General features: G+C 49.8%; 6 protein-coding genes across 6 annotated transcripts; 1 reads left to right on the top strand and 5 right to left on the bottom strand.

Moving 5' to 3' along the window:
- Positions 1-799: 799 nt before the first annotated feature.
- CGCS363_v007413 (uncharacterized protein) lies at positions 800-2056 on the top strand (the record flags this gene model as incomplete). Its single annotated transcript, XM_036639262.1, has 4 exons — positions 800-838; positions 880-1451; positions 1504-1727; positions 1794-2056. The coding sequence occupies 4 exons, from the start codon at positions 800-802 to the stop codon at positions 2054-2056; spliced, it is 1098 nt and encodes a 365-aa protein (XP_036497019.1).
- A 686-nt stretch (positions 2057-2742) lies between these two features.
- On the bottom strand, positions 2743-3107 carry CGCS363_v007412 (uncharacterized protein; the record flags this gene model as incomplete). Its single annotated transcript, XM_036639261.1, has 3 exons — positions 2743-2749; positions 2803-2858; positions 2925-3107. The coding sequence occupies 3 exons, from the start codon at positions 3105-3107 to the stop codon at positions 2743-2745; spliced, it is 246 nt and encodes an 81-aa protein (XP_036497018.1).
- Positions 3108-7636: 4529 nt separating this feature from the next.
- chiA1 (Chitinase A1) lies at positions 7637-8932 on the bottom strand (the record flags this gene model as incomplete). Its single annotated transcript, XM_036639260.1, has 2 exons — positions 7637-8485; positions 8537-8932. 2 exons carry the CDS (start codon positions 8930-8932, stop codon positions 7637-7639), a joined length of 1245 nt encoding a protein of 414 aa, XP_036496983.1.
- Positions 8933-13503: 4571 nt separating this feature from the next.
- On the bottom strand, positions 13504-14247 carry CGCS363_v007410 (uncharacterized protein; the record flags this gene model as incomplete). Its single annotated transcript, XM_036639259.1, has 1 exon — positions 13504-14247. The coding sequence occupies one exon, from the start codon at positions 14245-14247 to the stop codon at positions 13504-13506; it is 744 nt and encodes a 247-aa protein (XP_036496982.1).
- Positions 14248-14901: 654 nt separating this feature from the next.
- Positions 14902-16542, bottom strand: CGCS363_v007409 (6-phosphogluconate dehydrogenase, decarboxylating; the record flags this gene model as incomplete). The annotated part of the gene is made up of 3 exons (XM_036639258.1): positions 14902-16310; positions 16362-16449; positions 16513-16542. The coding sequence occupies 3 exons, from the start codon at positions 16540-16542 to the stop codon at positions 14902-14904; spliced, it is 1527 nt and encodes a 508-aa protein (XP_036496089.1).
- Positions 16543-16971: 429 nt separating this feature from the next.
- CGCS363_v007408 (uncharacterized protein) lies at positions 16972-18491 on the bottom strand (the record flags this gene model as incomplete). Its single annotated transcript, XM_036639257.1, has 6 exons — positions 16972-17344; positions 17409-17501; positions 17564-17681; positions 17742-17852; positions 17905-18169; positions 18321-18491. 6 exons carry the CDS (start codon positions 18489-18491, stop codon positions 16972-16974), a joined length of 1131 nt encoding a protein of 376 aa, XP_036496090.1.
- Positions 18492-19789: the final 1298 nt, after the last annotated feature.

Genomic DNA, 19789 nt, shown 5'->3' with positions numbered 1-19789 from the left:
GGCAAAAGGAAGCAGATATGATTCAGTGCATCAACCGGTGCGGGCGACAGCTACATGGCTCCTCCCAGGATCAACTCGCCCCGTGCGCGTCGCCGGGTGCCGGAAATATGACAGAAGTGAAGCGGACTAGGGCGGCACGGAGTGGAGTGCGGGGAACTCATCCTGACATTTGGCATGGGCGGAGTACGAGCGTATCAGAACGCGGAAGTTACCATCATGAGTTCAACCCATACCTGTCTCCTATTCAAAAACTCTCAGGCATTGGTCGACATCCCTGATGAACTGACGATAGGGTTAAGCCTCTGATTCCGAGTCCATCTACCCATGACAATTGATTGAGGCCGGCCCCGAGGAGTGAGTCGTGGCCTGGGGAAGACAAAGTTTGAACGCGCAAGCAAGCGGGCTACTTGCATCCGATCTTCTAGCCTATATAGATAGATGGCCGCTGTTACCGAACAAACTGTAGGTTGCATTAGCAATCGACGATGATAAGTCCCAGAACATGTTGTTGATCAAGAGATTTTCCGCCCAAACAGCACAGGCTCGTGTGCTGTACCTGTGCTGTCTCAGTTGCGTCGTTGTTTTGGTGTTTTTCTTCAGTTACAGCTTGTTTCCACACCTTCACTTGCGCGCTCTCCACATCGCAGGCAGCCAGTTAAAGACCGCACCCGACTTCCTAGCTCCATTCGTTCCCGAGGGTTTAGGACGACCCGCTGAAGATGACCTGTTGTTTGCCAGACCCGGCGGAGGTTCAAAGTCGAGGCCGAACGGAAAAGGCCAACCGACATACGCCATTATCATGCCTACTTACGTGCGTCTCATGAACCCCCATCATATGGTACGCGCTTGTTCAATGGGTGCTGATCAGTTGTTAAACAGACAAAACACCTACCCTACGTCGTCGACTTCCTCCAGTCTTACATGTGCCTCTGCACCGACCACCAAGAAGTCGATATCCACCTCATCGTGTCCGACTCTAAGGAGGTGAAGGCTTTTCAAGATGCTATTGATGGCCTAAAACGTTGCGGCGAGAGGTTTAGTATATTCCCTACGCCGAGGGTGAATGTCAACGGACCGAAGCCTAAGATTAATATCACAAACTTTTACGATATCGTCCCGAACGCCTTCCGTTCGATGATTAAAGGAAACATTAGCGCCAGCGATACGTCTGCCCTCCTGAATGAGCGCGGGAGATACCAGTATCAGACAATCAAGAAGATGTCAGCGGCGATAGAGCTTGAGTACGACTGGGGTCTATGGCTTGATTCGGAGGCAGTCGTCGTACAGCCGTTTAGCATGCGGGAAGTGTTTGATAGCTACATCAAGACACCGACGGTTTGGAGATCCAAGAACTCGAGGACTGATTTTATGGTCTCCTTGATGACTGGATCGGCTAATGTTCTTGGCCGGGATATCGAGTCTTTTGGCAAGGCTTTGTGGAACTTGGAGAGGTAAGGCTGTAAATTCGTTCCGCGTTGCCCGTCGCTAACCGTGTCTGTCCAGTGTCCAGTGGATGTTGGAGAAAGAAGTAGTTAACGACCTCGTTCAGTCCGTGGAGAAAGCACACAACCAAGACTTTTGGACGGTCTGGGCAACGCGAGGCAGCCCGTTCGAGATCAACCTGTACAACTTACACATCCAAGCAAGGAAGTTAGAGTCCAACGATCCGCTCTTCACCAAGTACCAAGTAGTGGAAACGGAGCGGGAGATGGACAGATTCGGCATGGGTAAGTCACAATTATCCAAACCATACAAGCACAAATCCTCTGAACAATGTGTTTTAACCTAATCAGACGCTGCGAAACCGATCATGGATCAAATAGTACTCACTGGCATATTCGAGACAAGTTACCTACTTCTAAAAGCCACAGAGGCCGTCCCTGGGTTCTCGCGAATGATGCGACATTACGGCCAGCGGCTTTTGCGCTTTGACGACCTCGGTGTCGCGCCACCGGAGGTTATTGACCGGTTTCTGTTGGATACGCCGATAAACATCTTGTGCGTGGGAGGACCGCCGTTACACAACTGGTGGCAAGAGCGAAACAAGACACTTTAGATAGCGATTCACTCTAATGAAAAGCTAAGACCCGTTTACTTCGGACTTCCTGTTCTTCGTGGCTCTCTGCCAGCTCGCGTATTTTCTATTATTGCTACGATTGCAATCGTACAGCCCCGCATTTACTATGTCGTAGATGTGATATTGAGACGGACATGGTCATTCTCCGCATCTAACTAGTAGAAAAGTCTACACTATGCCCAAACCTGTGGCGAAGATCTCGATCCGCGGCAAGCTACTTCAGCGAGTGTCCGATGTTGCCAGCCACGCCAGCTGCACTCTTCTTTTGGGGGTCTCCAGCTCTAGCATATTATACCGAGGATCTCGCCCTCGGCGGTAGTGTGGACAGCCAGTCGAGAATGATGCCGTTATGCAGCATTGGTGGGATGGCTTCTAATTGTCGTGTTCTTCGTTGTTGTTGCCGTTTGTGGTAGTTGGTATTGGTTGTCGTTGTTGTTGCTTGTCGTGGAGAACATTAGATCTGACTGACGCATGAGGGAACCTTTGTGAGAGTACAAGAGGTTTATTTTCACATCAAAGCCGTTTGAAAATCTGGAAATATTCAAGGCATCTAGCTGGCCCTCCATTCAATGCCATTGTCTTATCAAGTTCGTTCAACTCGCAAAAGTCTCTAGCCTCTTCTAGTTCACTCTGAAGAACATCATCTGAACACATGTCTCAGTTTATCAGACACTAGAAACCTCAATTAGCAACTATCAATAAAGAGAAGCATATATTGTACTTACGCTGTAGTAAGGAAGTTGAGTTGTCCATAAGTAAACCCTGCAGCCTCCCTTATTATCTGTGAGACACTGATAGAAGTGAAGTTAGTTAGGTCTTATTACAGTGTCAACATAGGTAAACTTACCTCCCATCCTCCGTTGTTTTTAAACCCAGGCTCCGACCCTGTTCTCCAGACCAAGTGCTGGTTAGACTCGCATGGGCTAGCGGCAGTCTGTCTTGCCTCAACCAGAGGAGCTGCATCTGTGGGGGCAGCACTTCCAGTGACAGCAAGTGAAGTAAGTGCGATAACTGTGTAGAGGAACTGCATTGTTGAGGGTTGAAATGTATGTTGTGTAGATATGTTGTGGTTCGACGCTGGTTGGAGTGATTCAACAAGCAAGGCGGTCGAGTAGGAAGGAACATCACTTTATAGCTATTTCAATTCAGCCTAAGATGCTGAGAAGATTCTAAAAGGTTAGCATGAACACTTATCTCGATATGAATATGGTAAAAGTATAAATAATAGGCTTCATGTCCTAGATCTATAAATACTGGGTAAAGCGCCTGCAAAGCTTTCGCTAAAGGCAGGGATATGTACATAATAAACACATATTGAACTCTGCATCATACGTGAATGTTCTTGCCTATGAAATCTGTTAGTTCATTGCTGGTGGGCGATGGGCCCTAACGGAGTAGCCCGGTGGGATCCTTCCTCCTTTCTAACTAATATGAAAAGTAGCCCGGTGGGATATTCTGATATAAATTAAACACCTGAGTCAGAAGTCCGTCTGATTAAATGTTTTGAGGTTTCATCTGACACGAAGCCTCGTCCGTCCCATCCTCTTCCTCTACACAAAAGGTTCATCTTCTGTCCGCCCGAATTCTCGCACGCGAGTTATTGTCAACTATATCACGAGAGCCTGGCTGGCCAAATGGTTCATTCTCCGCTGTTCGCCGGCCCACACTCCCGGACTATGCACGGCACAGAAGAGTTGTCAGCACCACTAACTACTATCGACGATCCCGAGAACTTGAATTTTGTCCCGCATTACTTCTGCCGTTGATTCCAGGTATGTGCAACAAATTGCTTGAAAAGTTGTGTGCGGAAAAAAACTGCTCGAGTCCCATCGTATCTACCGTAGGCGCTGCGTTCAGCAGTAGTAGCAGCAAACAGTTGGGAAGCTCCTGTCGGAGAATTCCTGGTGGAAAAGCGCCCTCTGATACAATGCCTCTCACTTAATGCGTCCCGTTCGCAAGAATTGTGTGCGATTGTCTGCTAGACTTAACTGCGGCGGCACCAGTAGCACCTCTAAGAGTCGGACAATCTCTCCTGGAGAAACGATAATGCACTACTTTGTGGATCAACAGGTCGTCTCATCAGCCTACCAGGTCATCAATCGCCAGATGAATACAGGCAAATGAGTCATTCGGAAACCCGCGTTGCGAGTGTTGTGACGAGCATGTCGTTTAGCCAGGCTTGGAGAGCAAAAGACAGTCTGATAGGATGGATGCTTGTCATGGGTGCGACTACACAGACACTATTCCTGTAATAGCATTGGAATCAGAAACAGGCCAACTTAGGAAATGTGACTTGTGCGGCGTTGAGATGCGTTTGACTCCTGACACCGTATACATGGAACCGAGTAATAATCAAGATAACGTACATCACGAGCGAGCTGGCTAGCTATGTCTTGTCCACAATCATTCTGCTGCATTTTTCTCACACCATAATAATGACCTTACAGAACAAAGATGCTCAATTGAACTTAGCGGTCTAGGCTATTAAACTCGTACGCTGCTGACATTTTGGACGGGAGGTCTGCTAACAGCCTTTCTAAGCCAAACTCTAGGCTGCAGTCTTCCCGGATTCGCCCCAACAGTTTTGAGTGCGAGATCCAGCCATGGGTAGGTTCCAGAGTCAGTTCTCCGTACGTTCCAGACGCCGCGCGACCCTGTCACGAATCTACACACTCATGGTCGGCAGTTTGTTGACCTTGGCGTTAACATGGTTGATATGAGAGGCGATGAGCTTAAATTGTCACTGTTGATGTGGATATAAGCGGCGATGAGCGGGAGCTTCCTAAAAGTAATCGAAAGATTGGCGTCTAGTCGGCTCGTGATGAGGAATTTCAGCTGCATGGAACATCGGATCTGAGGTGGAGGACAGAATTCGTTCAGGTTACGAAGTATCTCTGCAGTACTTTTGCTATCATACTCATCCACGGCAACGATCTCTCCACCAGACGGAGGCGCACACAAGCAATACCTGCCACAACTGGGAGAATATGTCTCTGAGGGATCTGCCGTAATTTTCAACATTCTTTGATCAGCCTGATCAGCCCACCGAGTCAACTCCAAGCTTCTGTCGGCCACGAGACGGCTGCAGGGAAGAGAGGTGGCACATGACCATGGCTTGGGATTCGAAAATAAGGGAGTAGAGCTCGGCGGCTTTACGGAAAGGATTCTGAAGAATCGTTGACCGAAAACTGTCGAGATTTTGCTTGTAAAAGCTCGAAAACAGCTGCAGATGGCTGATGGAGGTGAAGTCATCGAGCACAGCCTCGTGCTGCGTCGTGCCGGTTCCAAAGAGCCAGGGAATTCCGGCGCAATGCAGTCTTTGGAACAAAGGACTGCGTACCGGAAGCAATATGGACAAGCCCAACCAGGCTAGCGCTGCAAAGGGCTGTGTGCTAAGAGACTTTTTGATGATGTTGTCAGTCCACAGGAGGAACTTGGCCATCTTCTCGGCACGCTTCCGGACTTTGATGTCCTTGCCAAGGAAGAAGAGACGCCATTGATCTTCCTCGCGCTTCTCGACGAGCAGCTGCACGCAGTATCTTTTGGCTTGCCGGGGCAAATGCTGAGGTGCCTTTCGTAGTCTGCAATTAGATACTGCTCTCTTATCGGGAGGATCTTGTACCATCGCCGCCACAGGTTTTTGGACTTGACGTCATTCCCGTTCATCGTTGGGATCTTCCGAGCGGCTGTTCTGGTGACTTGGCCTGTCGTGGGCGTCGGCGGCCGCGATAACTCAATAGTCTAGCTTCGGAGACTCCCGCTTGAGTGTTCCAACGGCGCTCTTAGGTTTGAACAAGAGCCGGCGCCAAAAAGGAAAAAAGGTTCCTCAAATTTCATAGCTATGGGGATAAATATAAAACAGTCGTTCGCAGGAGATATGGCTATAGAAAATCTTTGCCATCATTTTCAATATGTAGTAGCTGAGATTGTCAAGATGTTGCTCTACGCTTACGCAGCCAACGGAAACATCAGTGAGCACGGTCGATATTGTTACCGGTCCGTACGGGTCTCAGTGAGCCTGATAAAAAGGCGTAATGTGACTGCCTTCCAGTGACAGTTAGGTGCTCTAAATATAGCGCGGCGCGAACAGGTGTTTCTATGCGTGCTTTGCCGCATGGTTGAATGCTATCTTAAGACTCATCAAGCCCACTCGATTGAGCTTGATCTTCACATCAAATGGAGCCTTTTGAAGATCTGGAAACATTTCAGGCACCTCATCTTCCATCCCATACCATCGGCTCATCAAATGTGTTCGACTAGCAAACCTGAGCAATTGTAGGACTCGCCTGGCTCAACATTGAAAGCGACCTAGAAATGTAAGGAAAGGCCTATGGAAGACTCAGATCACAATGGGAGAAACCGAAGCTGAACAAAAAAAACAATGTGACAAAGGGCGTCCGTCGAACAACATTAAGTAGTTGGAGATTGCTGTTGACAGACTTAACTGGGACTCTAGACAACGCATTTTGAACTACACAGTAAAACTCAGCCATCTGTCTTCATCCTGGGTGGTGAGAAATCAGCCAGTCTTATAAGAGGTATTTGTGTGTCTTCACAAGAGACAATCTAAGTTGCCTGGAAGCTGACGCTCGATCCTCAGGGTTTCTTTCACCAACACCATGTTGTGTGGATGGTTCCCGCGCCTGCAGACCGTCCGCCATTGATGCCTCACAATTCCACCAACAGCCACTGTCCAGCACATACGACCATACCTTCCAGAAAACACGGGATCCCGTCCGCTCTCCCATAATCAAGCTGGAAAGGGCCGGACTAGTACTCAGGTCGGTGACGACTGGGGAATCCCCGGTGTTGTATGTTCTTTTTATTTTGCACCTACATGTCTTTTGAACTTCTGACTTCCCGGTAAGACCAGTCCAAGTGTGAACAGTCCTCGAAGGCTGAGCTGAGGGTTGTGATTACATGAGTTTGGAGAGCCGGCAAGAGGTGCAAAGACTTACAACACAATAGACAGGAAGTCCAGTCAGTGTACACCCCGCACGAAGTTGTTTACTAGACTAATAAAGCTTTTAGTTTCAATTACCCGACTCCATTTTGCTTCAAACTTTATCAAATGGGAAGTTCTTTCTCGTGTTCTCAAGAGAAAACTCTTCCTAGTAAAGCTTGAAGGTATCAACAGGCACTGACCAACACAGCAATTCCCGCCGGGCTGGCGAGGCCCGCTTTAGAAACTTTCGGTTATTTTTGGACACCCAAGTCCCTCGATGCCGGTAATCCGTTGGTGTTAAGGCTGCCCCTGGTGCGGCTTAGCGCGCTTGAGTCGGACTTTTTCAACGTCGACAGCGTCCGTGATTGGGATCTTCGGCGACCTACCGAGAGCGGTTGTTTGTATTACTCTTTCAAGATTTTCGCGAGATTATGCTGCAGGTTTGATGCAGACATGATCCCATCACAATCCTATCACATTCTGAGGCACAGTGTTGCATTGCGAAAAATCGCTAACCTTGTGGATATGAGAAAGAAAATGTGGTATTGATTACAGTCTTGTGTCACTGAGACAAATTCTAAAAAGATTCACATGAAACTCCTTGACCCAACACCTTACAATCCAACAGCAGAGCGGATGGAGTCGATGAGGATGTTCTTGTAGTCACCGCCAGCCTCCCACATGGCGAAGCCAGCCATGCCGGCGCCGGTGAGGTACTTGCCCTTGGCAGTCAGGGACTCGGTGTTGTCGTAGGAAACCCAGACCTGGGCAGTCTCGTTGTACATGAAGGGGGTCATGCTGCAGTTGTCGAAGCCGGTGGCGATGCCCTGGAGCGGCTTGCCAGCCTCGTCGAGGAACTTGGCCTCGGTGATCAGGCTCCAGAAGGTGTAGGTGCCGGAGGGGGGCGAGGCGTTGCCGCACTCGTCGACGCGCGGGTCGTCGTCCCAGCTGCTGCCCTGGAAGCGGTTGGAGCTGTTCTGGGCGGGGTAGGCGTTCAGCGTGTTGCTGCCGGAGAAGGCGCTGGTGGTGTTGACGGAGAAGCCGTGGCCGTAGGCACCGACGGCGAGGACAAGCTTGTTGGCGGGGATGCCGGCGTTGATCCACTTCTCGACGCCCTCCTTGGCGCCGCCCTGGTTGTTGCGGGAGTCGCAGGTGTAGGCGAGGGGAGCGTTGGGTCCGCCGGTGGCGGCCCAGGCGCCGTAGATGTCGTAGGCCATGATCATGAGGTAGTCGAGCTCCTTGGCGAAGCCGGAGAGGGTGCCGTTGACGCTGCTGACGCCGGTGGCATCGTACCAGGGGAACAGGCTGGTGGCGGCGGTCAGGTAGAGCTGCTTGGACTGCTTCTGGCGGAGCTCCTGGAGGAAGGACAGGAAGTTGGCGGTGTCGTCCTTGTTGATGGCGTTGCAGCCGAGACCCTGGCGGTTGGGGTACTCCCAGTCAAAGTCGAGACCGTCGAGGTTGTACTGTAGACTGTTAGTGACCGTCGCATGCTACTGAGATATCGCATCTCTTACCTTCTCGACGAGGTCAAGGCAGGTCTTGACGAAAGCAGTGCGGTTCTCGGCGCTGCCAAAGGCGGTGCTGAACCAACGGCTGCCGGTCCAGCCTCCAATGGAAACCAGGGCCTTGACGTTGTTCTTCTTGGCCTCCGAAACAAAGACGGGGAGCTGGTCGGGAGCCGACTTGGTCAAGTTGAGGCTGCCGTCCTCGGAGGTCTCGGCGAAGGCGTACTTGGCGTCGGTGTACTTCTCCCACGGCATCTGGCTCACGGCGAACCCGCGGTTGGCGTGGTATCCGGCAAAGTACGTCGAGGCGACGAGGCCGGAGGAAGTGTTGGCGGCGCACGCGGCGCTGGCGCACACGGCCAGGACGGCCGCGAGCGAGGCCTTTGTGAGTCTAGCGAACGACATTATTTATCACGAATCACACCGATAGGAAAGAAAAAAGTGAATGTAAAAGAGTGTGATGGTGGTGTGGTGAGATCAGAGTATCTCAAGGCTGTCAGCGGTCGGGACACCGAAGTCCCTTCATATATACTCACGCCACCAACACCTTCTGCGCCGCAGCCAACGAAAGAGCCGCTCCATCAACAGGCGCACTTTGTCGGACGAGGCGCCGCCGCAATTGTTGGATAAAGTTCAGCAAAGCCCCAGCTCGCCCACGCAAGCTAATTGTTTTTCTGGGGCTCGCAGGCAAACGCCGCGGCGGCACTGGGCCAAGAATGACTCGCCGGCAGGGGTCAGCCCAGACGTCGGCACCCAGAGTTTGGTCTGATGTTTAGTTGGTTTATGGGGCGGAGGGCATTAATAGGTCGCTTTTAATGAACCCCCTGAGCCTGTGAGCAATGGGAAAGCGGCGAGGGCGATCCGGGTATTTGCAGAGGATGCAACATGCTGTGACGGAGGGCAGGCTGACCCCTCCCCAAAGTCCCCTTCGCCCCCTATTTTTCTCCAATTTCGCGTCCGCCCAGTTGGGGAAGAGGAGTCGTTGGTTCGTTCCCACTGTTCACGAATGACGGGTTTGTTTTCATGTCCGGGCCGCCCGGCCAAGCACACCAACGCGCGGGTGATCGGGCCAAGCGGCGGGAAGTCAGGCTCGGCGATGAAGAGCGATATTGCCGTGAGGAGGTGCTGACAGGGTCAAGGTCGAGGGCAGAAAAAAACAGAGAGAGAAAAAAGAGAAAACGAAAAGGGGATGGCGCAAGAATGGCGCAGCTTCGCAATGCCCGTTACAGCCAATGCTATCCGTCGCCTAGGAACCGAAAGCGATTGGTGAATCCCAACGCCGTGGTACCTTGGAGAGCTGGATCCCGCGAGAGTTTGTTTTCTCTTTTCTTTCACGAGATATTCGCAAACGTTAAACAGCTCCAACCGTGGCCAGTAGAGTGGTTCCAGCCGTTCCGGATGCAGCGTTGGACCACGCGGCGCACCTTTTTCTTTTCCCCAATGAGGCCGCCGACAGGCGGGTGCAACGTGCGACTGCATGAGACACCGAGGAGGGGTTTCGCCTTCCAGCGAGTTCGCCGACCGGCGCGGACGTGCACGAGTTCCTGCATGTTCCCGGTTCATCTCATGCTGTCAAACATGTGAGGGTTGCTTACGCACAGCAGATTGATGGGCTGTCAACGAGTCAAGGGCACCTCCTGAAGCTCTGTGGGAAAGGAGGTGTTTAGCTGTCAGTGGAAGCAACGCGAACATCCGCGGAAACATCGCGAAACATGTTTGACGAAGCGCAAGGCAATCCACCAACTCATTTACTGTGATACTGAACAGTATCTCTTGTTGATGAGACATTGAACATGGCTCTTGTTCTAGATTCTAGTTCCCAGCCGGCTGGAAATTCGGGGAGACTAGTCCTCTCCCCGCAGTCTCTCTCCATGTGGACCATCGGCGGGCAGTGCCTTTGATGCCCACGGAATCGGTTAAGGTGGGCTTTGGCGTTCCGCCTCGATGGGTAGCACCCCACGGCACGCGGGTGCCACGACGGCCGCCATCTCAGCCGCAGCCGGATCTGGCTCCCGTCGCTAGATCAAAGAGCGCTGAGAAATTGGTGTGAGATAAGAAGGCTGATTAATTTTTCGGTACGTAGTTTTTGCTCTGCAATAATTTGGCGAAATGGGGCACTGTTGCTTTGCGAGCGCGCAACAACATCGTCAGTCTTGGCTAGCCGGTGGGAGATGACCACCCTTGATTGATGCCACATGGTTGCCGCCCAGCATCAAGCCCGCCTCAGTCTTTGTGAATTTTTCTTTTGGGCATTACCTCTCTCATTTATGGTCCATTTCTCAGCCGATAACGTGAATGCTAGATTGATGGTTGAGTTGTGATAACACCCCCCCTTCGCAAAAGATATTTACAGCCCCCACCTCCACTCCATCGCCATTGGCGTGAAGCTCATGAGTGAATAGGTCTGCGTTTCTTTCTCATCAAATATCAATTTTCACAGTCGAGTCTCTTGACCTGGAAGAGTCACGTCAGATTTCGATCGAAATGCCCTGTTCGCAATAACCTTATTCTTTCTGACCTGCCTAATGCGTCTTGGCGTTTCGGAAGACATGGACGCTGATGATCAACTTGGTGGAGACCCGCAGCACCTTGGCAAGTCCCTCTTCCCGTCATTAATATTGCTTAGCATCACCCAAGGAAACCTTAGGAACTGTAGATTTTCTCCCTCTGTTGGTTCTTGGCAAATAGATGAGAGCCCCAAACTTAGGTAGTTTGACACCGGAACGAAAAGACCGTTGACGTTGAGGCCTTCAATCGGATCGAGGCGAAACTTGTGAACGCATCGATGTCGCACGGGATTGGTGTCTCTCTGTATTATCCTGGTACTCGAAATTTCGAGTCGAAGGTCGCCTCTCGCAACACCATTTCGAGGTTGAGTCAGGTATCGGAAGAGGAGTTTCGCATCCCACCGGTACATCTCATTGCATGAGATGGTGAGATCGACGATATCCATATGTACGGCCAATATGTAGAGCAATTCGTGTCAGATAATCCGATTCATCCAGGTGGTTATAAAATTCACTGAAGCCGCTAGCATCGCAGCCTGCAAGCCCGGTCGACATGCATCCGGCATAGACTCAGTCACCAAACAGTTTACTCTTGAATGTCATCATTACAGAGGGGAAGCGTAGCACTTGATCCGAATGACCTAGGAAATGATTGGCTAAAGTGAATCTGTGAATATGCCATTCAAATTCATTACCAAAACCCCAAATAACTTCTGAGCACCCCACACCATGGAACAAGATCTATATCTGGACAACCTCACACTGCGGCTTTGGCCCGCCAGCCTTTTCTATAGCATCCTCGATGCAGCCCTGAGCTCCCGACCCATCCACGATGAATTCAACAATCCACTCCCTGTCGTCCCTCATCTCGTACTTGAACTTCCAGTAACCTTCATTCTTGACCATCCCACATGCACCCACCTTCTCATCCAACGTAGCCCCGTTGTCATGACCAGCCCACCCAGCCCCCCAGATCTTCACACCAGATATAACCCGCCGACCACTTCCGACCTCGATCTTGCACCCCGACTTGAATCCGTTAGAGGCCTTCGTCCTCACCGAGAGCGGGTCCATCCGATACTTGATGCCACCGGCAAGATAGGAACCGCCCGCCTTGAATGGGACAGGGTTGGAACTGGATCGCCCGTCGCATGTGTCGAGGAGCTTTCCACGCATGATGTCGATGCAAGACTCCCTGTTAACCGGATAGTAGATGCCGGCGGGGAACTGAATAGATAGTGAGACAGCGTCCGGGCGGTTTTCTCTGTACCGGCGCGTGAACCGCGACAGCCCGATGAAAAGTTCCCGGCCATCGGGGAACTCCTGCTTCGATGCCTCGGGACAGAACTCCTTCTCGATGATTTCGGCAAGTTGGTTGCGCTCAACCCAGCGCTGTTCCTTCTCAACGCCTTCGCATTCGAGGACCGGATCGTCGAACGACTCCCACATGTCAGCGTCGCCGTCTTTCACCTCTTGTCTTGGAGTCACGCTCCGCTTCTTGCCCGGGATGCCGGCGTAAGGCTGGTTTGCAGGCTTGGCTTGGTGGTTGATACCGGTTTGGAGGAGAGCAGTGGTGGCGCCGGAGTCGACAATCACCTGGTCTGCTGTGACTGCCATGATCTGGTTTTGTTCGATGCGTTCATAGACGCTCCTTGCGTTGGAGGAGATGCAGCCACCTTCCCACCCGATCATCAGTGCCATCACGCCCGAAACACTGTGAGAATTATCTATTAGTCATACTCAAGAAGAAGAGGAAGAAGTGAGACTGCTTACTGAGGTGTAGCCATGCTAGTACCAGCCAAATATTCTGTGGCCGAATCAGATGTGTGGATGGCGGACTTGACTCCAGCACCCGGGGCCCAGATGTTCATGTTTCCCTTATAGTTGGACTTTGCCCAGCGGTTATAGTTCACATCCACGGCGCCTACACTCAAGACTGATTTCCATCTGTCACAGTGTAAGCACTTGTCTAGGAACTGGAACGACAATATTTCTAGTTAGTGACTGACCTAGCTGGAACACCGATGCTTTTCTTGTTCTCGTTGCCTGCGGCCGCGGCAATAGCGATCCCAGCATCGGCTGCCTTTGCCCAGGCCTCCTCAAAGTCGATCGGGTTAGCGTAGTTGCTCATGTCCCACTTCATGGAGACGTTGATGACGGAGCCCTTGAAGTCCGATACTTTGGCGTTCTTCTTGTTGTTGTGGGCTTTGATTACATCGAGGACGGCTGCAAGAAGACATGGAATAAGTTCGCGCTCGCTTCAATCAGGCTACATAAAACTTACAGCTGATAATATGAGCCATAGTTGAGGCACAGTCGACTTTGACATTGATGATGTTGGCAGCTGGGGCGACACCGTAGTCAGGCGAAGCAGCGATAGCCGCAACGTGTGTCCCGTGTCCAATGTCATCGTCCTAGACAGAGCTAGAGTTAGCCCCTTCAATGTTTGCCATATTCACCTTTCAGTAGTCATGTGGAGTATCGACGTACCATTTTAGCAGTATTGCAATACGGAGACTTATCGTTACTCTTCTTGCCATTGAAATGGCTTGCTCGCCCACCAAAGGCCTTGTGCGAAAGACGAATGCCGCTGTCAAAAATGTAAATATCAACACCCTTGCCAGCATTCGACAACCATTCTGCCTGGTGATCCTCCTTATAGATGTCACCCTGGAGCTGCTCGGTGATCTTTCTGCCTGCAGCAATCATGGCCAAGTTCCACTGCGTGTTCTTGCGGGTTTCACTGTCGTAATCGAGTGGGACCTCGCCACACCCATCTTGTCGAGCCTTCAGGTTCTTGGTACGTGATCTAGAACGGGAGTATTCCTCGTCCACTACCCCAGCAGGCGGTTCAGATGGCGCGTACTCATCGGCCGAGCGCTCAGGGCTCACATTGTGGTTGTGAGTAACGCGCACAACACCTGGATCGCGGCGGATGAGATCGTGGACGATATAGCTGTTGCCCTCGGGGATGACAAAGTGGTAGGCGTTCAAGAGATCCCAGTTCTCGAATTCAGTTGCCACTTCGGTGACGTTGAGGCCGATGTTGGTGAAGTGGTCTTCCAGGTTATGGTCGTCACGAAGCTTGACGATGTAATGCTCAGCTACGATGTCCTCATCTCTTGGGACGATATACGGAGCCTGCGTTTCCGATCTTGGGGCTAGGAAGGCAGTCGCCGAACCTGCCAGAAGCAGTGCAACATACTGCCGCATATTGAGGGCAACAAGTAAGAGGTTTGAGGTAATCAGTTTTATGAACAAATTGGCAGGACCAAAGCTAAGAGTGAAATGTTAATGTGATAATGGCATTCTGATACAGTCTCATCACTGTAAGGATAGTGGATTTATATAGATGTTTTCTTCCTTCTCAAGCTTGGATTGGCATCCAGCATCTGAAAGGCGTCTCAATTCAGCCTTGTAAGCTCGGTCTTGATTGAGGCGCAAGCCTAATCCACATTTTGCTATCGTAGGAATCTCGGACTTGAAATCCCACATTCCCTTTCTCTTGGTTGATGAGTCCCAGAATACATGTACCTGAATGTCATGCGAGCTTTCAGGCGTCAGCTTACAGTCGGACTCCCTACATAGTGACTAGGTTGGCTGTGCTTCGCAGCTCATGATTGGCTCTCTCGCAATCTCTCAATTAATAACAGCTCTCTCAGGCTCTCAGCCACCATTAGATCGCTGATCCTCTAGATGGACACAGTGGAAAAGTCATGTTGACAGTCGGACATCAGTACAGCGTCGTACTCTCCATCACCATTGTCACTGAGAAAGACGCCAACTGTGGCCCGCGAGTTGATAGCAAGTAAGCAAATCACATTGAATCTAATTTTCCATCTATTATGCTCGTCTACCAAGTTACAGCTAATCTCTCTTTCCTTTGGCTGGCTTCCACTCGAAATGATGCTGGCCTGCTTTGGGCTCGCCCGGGAAAACATCCTCCTTTTTGTCAAACATGTGTCTTCCAAAGTAATCTAACTCCGCCTCCATGAACTGCGTGGGAAGCTCGTTAGACGTCGAGTACTTGTAATACTCGAGACTTTGGCTCAACGCAGGGACACAAAGGTCTGCCTCCACAGCTTTTAGGATGACTTCCTTCGTAGCAGAGAAGTTGCATGATAGGTCGTTTCCAACCTCGTGGTTGGAAAGTACGTCGTCTTCAATATTGCGGTCCTCGCGACTGTACATCGCATCAAGCACATCGACGATACCGTCTGACTGGATAATGCATCCGCCGCGCCATAGCTGGAGTATGTTTCTGTAGTTGAGCTTCCAGCCCATCTTGGCGTCTTGAGCCTGGATCATATCCATACCCTGTGCAAAGCAGGTAAGGAATCCAAAGTAAGTCGCCTTCTGCAGATGATCGAGAAAGTCCTCTCTGGAGGCGACGTCCAGCTTTCTTGACTCCACGCCTCCATTCGCGGCGTCTTTGTTGTGCTTTCGTTGTCCGGCAAAGGCTGATGCAAACCGGAACAGGTGGGCGCTTACAATAGTTGCCGCGGGGATGTGTAGGTTGATGGCATCTCGACAGGTCCAATTGCCGGTTCCCTCAGTCTCGTCAACATCCTGCACGACCTTGTCTCTGATATGGCCCAGAGGGTTTTCTCCATACTCGTCTCGGGCGTTTGAGATGTCGACTGCGATCTTGATGAGAAAGCAGTCATGCAAAGGGCCCGACGAATTCCACTGGTCGAACACAGCTCCGATCTCAGAATAGCTCATTCCGAGGCCCTGCACCATGATAGACCACACTTCTGCCAGCACCGACATCATGCCCTGTTCGATGCCATTATGAACCATCTTCACAAAGTGTCCACTACCTCCCGATCCCACGAGGCCTGTGCAAGGCTTGCCGTCCCGCCCCTTCGCCGCGAGCTTCTCCAGAAAAGGGAGAATTCGGCGCACCACATCGGGATCACCACCGGGACAGAAAGAGGGGCCGGATCGGGCGCTCTGGTACCCACCCGACACTCCGCATCCGATGTAATGAATGCCTTTTGGCGCGAGCTCTCGCTGTCGTCTTTCGGTAGCTTGCCACTGCTCATTCGCGCAGTCGATTATGATGTCGTTCCTCTCCAGATTGCCACCCGACAAAAGACCCTGAATAGCTTCATCGCCGACGGAGCCATGCGGAGTGCTGAAGACGAACACACCCGGCTTGCTTTGCGCCTTCACAGTCTCGCACAGATCCTCATAACTCTCCCGTGCCGTGACACGATCATCCAGACCAAGATTCATGGCGTCTCTTCTCAACTTGTCGATGTTTTCTTTGCCTAGGGACTTGTTAGTAGCCGAGACGACGGCGGGCATCGAATGGGGCGTACTAGGGTCGTAGAAGAAGACATGATAGTCGTTTTCGGCGAAAAGAAGACTCATCGCAGCCCCCATGCTGCCTACGCCAACAACACCAATCTAGCTAAAGTCAATCATTTTTGAGCTTTTGGGCACCAAGCCTCCTGGTAGACGATGGCTTACGGTAGTGAATTCGACTCCTTCGGTCGGCATATTGGCGATATTTGGGATCGGCGAATAAACTTTTGACAAGCGGGAAAAAGGGAACCTTTGCAAAGACGGATTGTGTAGATTGGCTGATATCAATTGTACCCAAAGACGAAGATGGTAGTTGCTGGATGACGTTTGTCGGGCGTAAGTGGTTCATCGGATGTCATCGTGACGTCTTGGCTGAGGTGCTTGGCTGAGCATTGACTAGTGGGTTGCTTTGGCCCGCCCAAAGCAACTGTTTCATCAGCTGCAAACCGATTATCTAGAAGGAGACCACAAAATCAGACAATATCCACAAAAGACGTTGCGGCGGTTGCGAAATCATCATTACTCACTCACCAGTTGAGTTGTGACAGGTCTATGGTTCACGCCAAAAAGCGGACCGAACCCCGATATTTTCGAGACGATCGTGGACAACTGTATTCGCCGGAGCTACACTAGATCTTTGGGACTTCTCTGCTGCCCATCGTCGACAGACACTGAAACATGCGTTGTCTTGGTGATGCCGTCCGGGGGTACACTTCCCTGCCTCCCCACGATGCTCTCTTCAGAGTCCATCTTGGATCGATTGAATCCCGACCTGACAGCAGTCGTGTTTCGTCTCGACCTTGAGAACATTTCAATATTCTCCTGGGGATCGCCAGTAGCACCAGTTCGGTTCGTCCCATTGTTTCGTACGTAGCCATCGTGGTTGTTATACTTTGAGGTGTACTTCGCTGAGGACCCTGCGAGGATGGCTCTGAATAGGGGCTTGAGACAAGGAATCGAGGCGGCGATGATGGCTGTGCAGATTTCGACCGTTGTCCTATGAATAAGTCATTAGCGTGTGCGGCTTCAAACGTGGTAATGGAGATGAGAGGGTTATTTACCAGATCGTGATGTCGGAACTATCGAAGAGGAAGTCGCCGTGTTTGCCGTAATTGGGCAGGAAAGAGATCTTGATGACGGCGGCGACGGTGGCGCTGGATGGTAGAGTAAGCAATAGGCTCTTGATGATGGGACGCAATCAGTCAAGTTCGCTTACAAGATTCCCAGCGACAAGACTCCAATAACTGCGGATTTGACTTTCCAGTTGAGTTGGACCGTCCACAACATTGGGATTGGCAACAAGGCGAAGAGTAGATCTGTGAATACCGAGACACCTACGCAAGATACGACTACATGAGCACAAAGGAACTGATCGAAAGCGACAGAAGACTTACCCGAGTTGAAGAAGGCAGCAAACTTCAGGTTTGCTGGTGGGATGCATTCGCCACCCTCGATCGAGGTATCCCACGCGTAAGCCAGCGGCCGACACTGAAAGAACACAGTCACTGAGAAGATTAGAATCGACGCTTCTCTACGTGTTCATGTTGGAACACCTACAAAAGTTCCCTGTCGCGGAGAGAATCGTGAAGACGATGGTACCCATGATAAAGTACCGCATCCGCGTCGAAGGGCTTACCCTCAGCAGAAACAGCCCAACGCTGACTTTAGCTAGACAAAGAGCAATCAGGCACAGAGGCTGTGTGACAAAGTTATAATGCAGCCCGATGACAACATTTTCCTTGGGTTCGATGTACTGGATGTGTCGTCCTCCTCCGTACTCGACTTCAGGGAGGATCACCATCATCTCGGCGAAGATAACGACCTACGTAGTAAGGAGAATTAGCCAATCACTTACAACGTTTTTGGGGTTGATTGAAGTCATAGTGGCTGAAGTTGAAGATCGAAGGAGCGCTGAAAATGGCGAAGCCTTTTTCACGAAAGAAATATAGCACAGGATATGGGACTGTACTCACCGTGGCGGCGACGATACACCAATCATCCCAGCCAACAAGTCGAACGATCCTCGCCCTCACATACATCCTCATCATGACAATAACCACCGAGATACCCACCAGGCTCCCGCAGGTTGCGAGGATCTCTGGGCCTCTGTTGATATCCGGCGGAAGCTCCGAAGCGTCGGCCATGGCTACGGAATCTTGAAGCTTGAGTAAAAACGAGGAGGAACCAAGAGCACGCAAGATCGACAGCGGGCCTCGCATCGACGAGGCACCCAATTCTTTATCTCGGTGTGGCCAGGCCACCCTCGCCTCCTATTACTGCCGCACCATGCTCCGCTGCAGAACGCCGGCACCTATTCTGCGCCGCCTCGGCGCAGAGAAGAGGGAAAATTTCAACCCACCTTTAGTGGCAGGTGAACCTGTTGGTGTGGCTCATCCCATGGGATGGATCATGCAGGAACATAACAGAGATGACGCGAGAGTCACCGACAGGGGGCAATAGAACTTGCCATAGACCCCTAAGTCCCCACCCCAACTAACGGAACACCCCCACATATAGGATAGCGAAAATCATGCATTTGCACCTATACTACGATAATTATATTTTAACGTATTACTAAATATCTTAATTAATCTATAATATAAATATATAATTTTATACTCTCTTTATTATTAGAAAATTCGCTTTTAGATAATACTATTTCTAGCTTATTAGGATTATTCTAAACCTCTTATTTCTTCTTAATAATCTAATTAATTATTATAAAACGTTTATTTATATCTAGCTTAATTTTAGTATATTTCTAAGGCTATAGTAATACTACTTAGGCTTATAGTACCTTAATTATCTATTAATTATTAGTATTAGCTATATTATTAAGGTTAAGATACTTACTTACTTTTAATATAAATAGCTAATAGATTACTAGATTAATAGGTTTTAACCCTAACTTTAACCTATTATAAAATAACTATTTATATTACTATAAATTAATAGAGGACTTTAGTATTCTAAGTATAACTCTTTTTAGTATTAATATAACGTTTTAATTATCTATTATAATAAGGTAAGAGAGAAAACTTATTAATTATACTAAGTACTCTACTCTAAGTAGAAAAACCCCTAAAAATGCCTAAATACTTATATATTAATTTTCTAGATAACTATAAGAGATATAAAAGTAAATATATAAATATAAGCTTAACTAAATTATACTTTATCTATATTTTTTACTCTCTTTATACTTTAAGTTATATAATCTCTTAAGAGAAAATAAGCTACTAAGAAGAAGTTTAGTAATAATATCTTTATAGTATTTTACTCTATTTTTACTTTAAATAATTAAAGAGGTATAATAAAGACTAAAAAAAGAGATAAAAATAAGGCTAATTAAAGCTAGAAAAGCCTAAAAATACCTATATTTATTTAATTTTTAAAAAGTAAAAATTAATAAACTTTTTCTATAAACTAAACTAAAAAATCC

The sequence above is a fragment of the Colletotrichum siamense genome, assembly GCF_013390195.1.
Source record: "Colletotrichum siamense strain Cg363 chromosome Unknown KSG_Cg363_contig04, whole genome shotgun sequence".
NCBI lineage: Eukaryota > Fungi > Ascomycota > Sordariomycetes > Glomerellales > Glomerellaceae > Colletotrichum > Colletotrichum siamense.
Note: the sequence above shows the minus strand (reverse complement) of the source record. Positions and strands in the feature narration are given on the sequence as shown.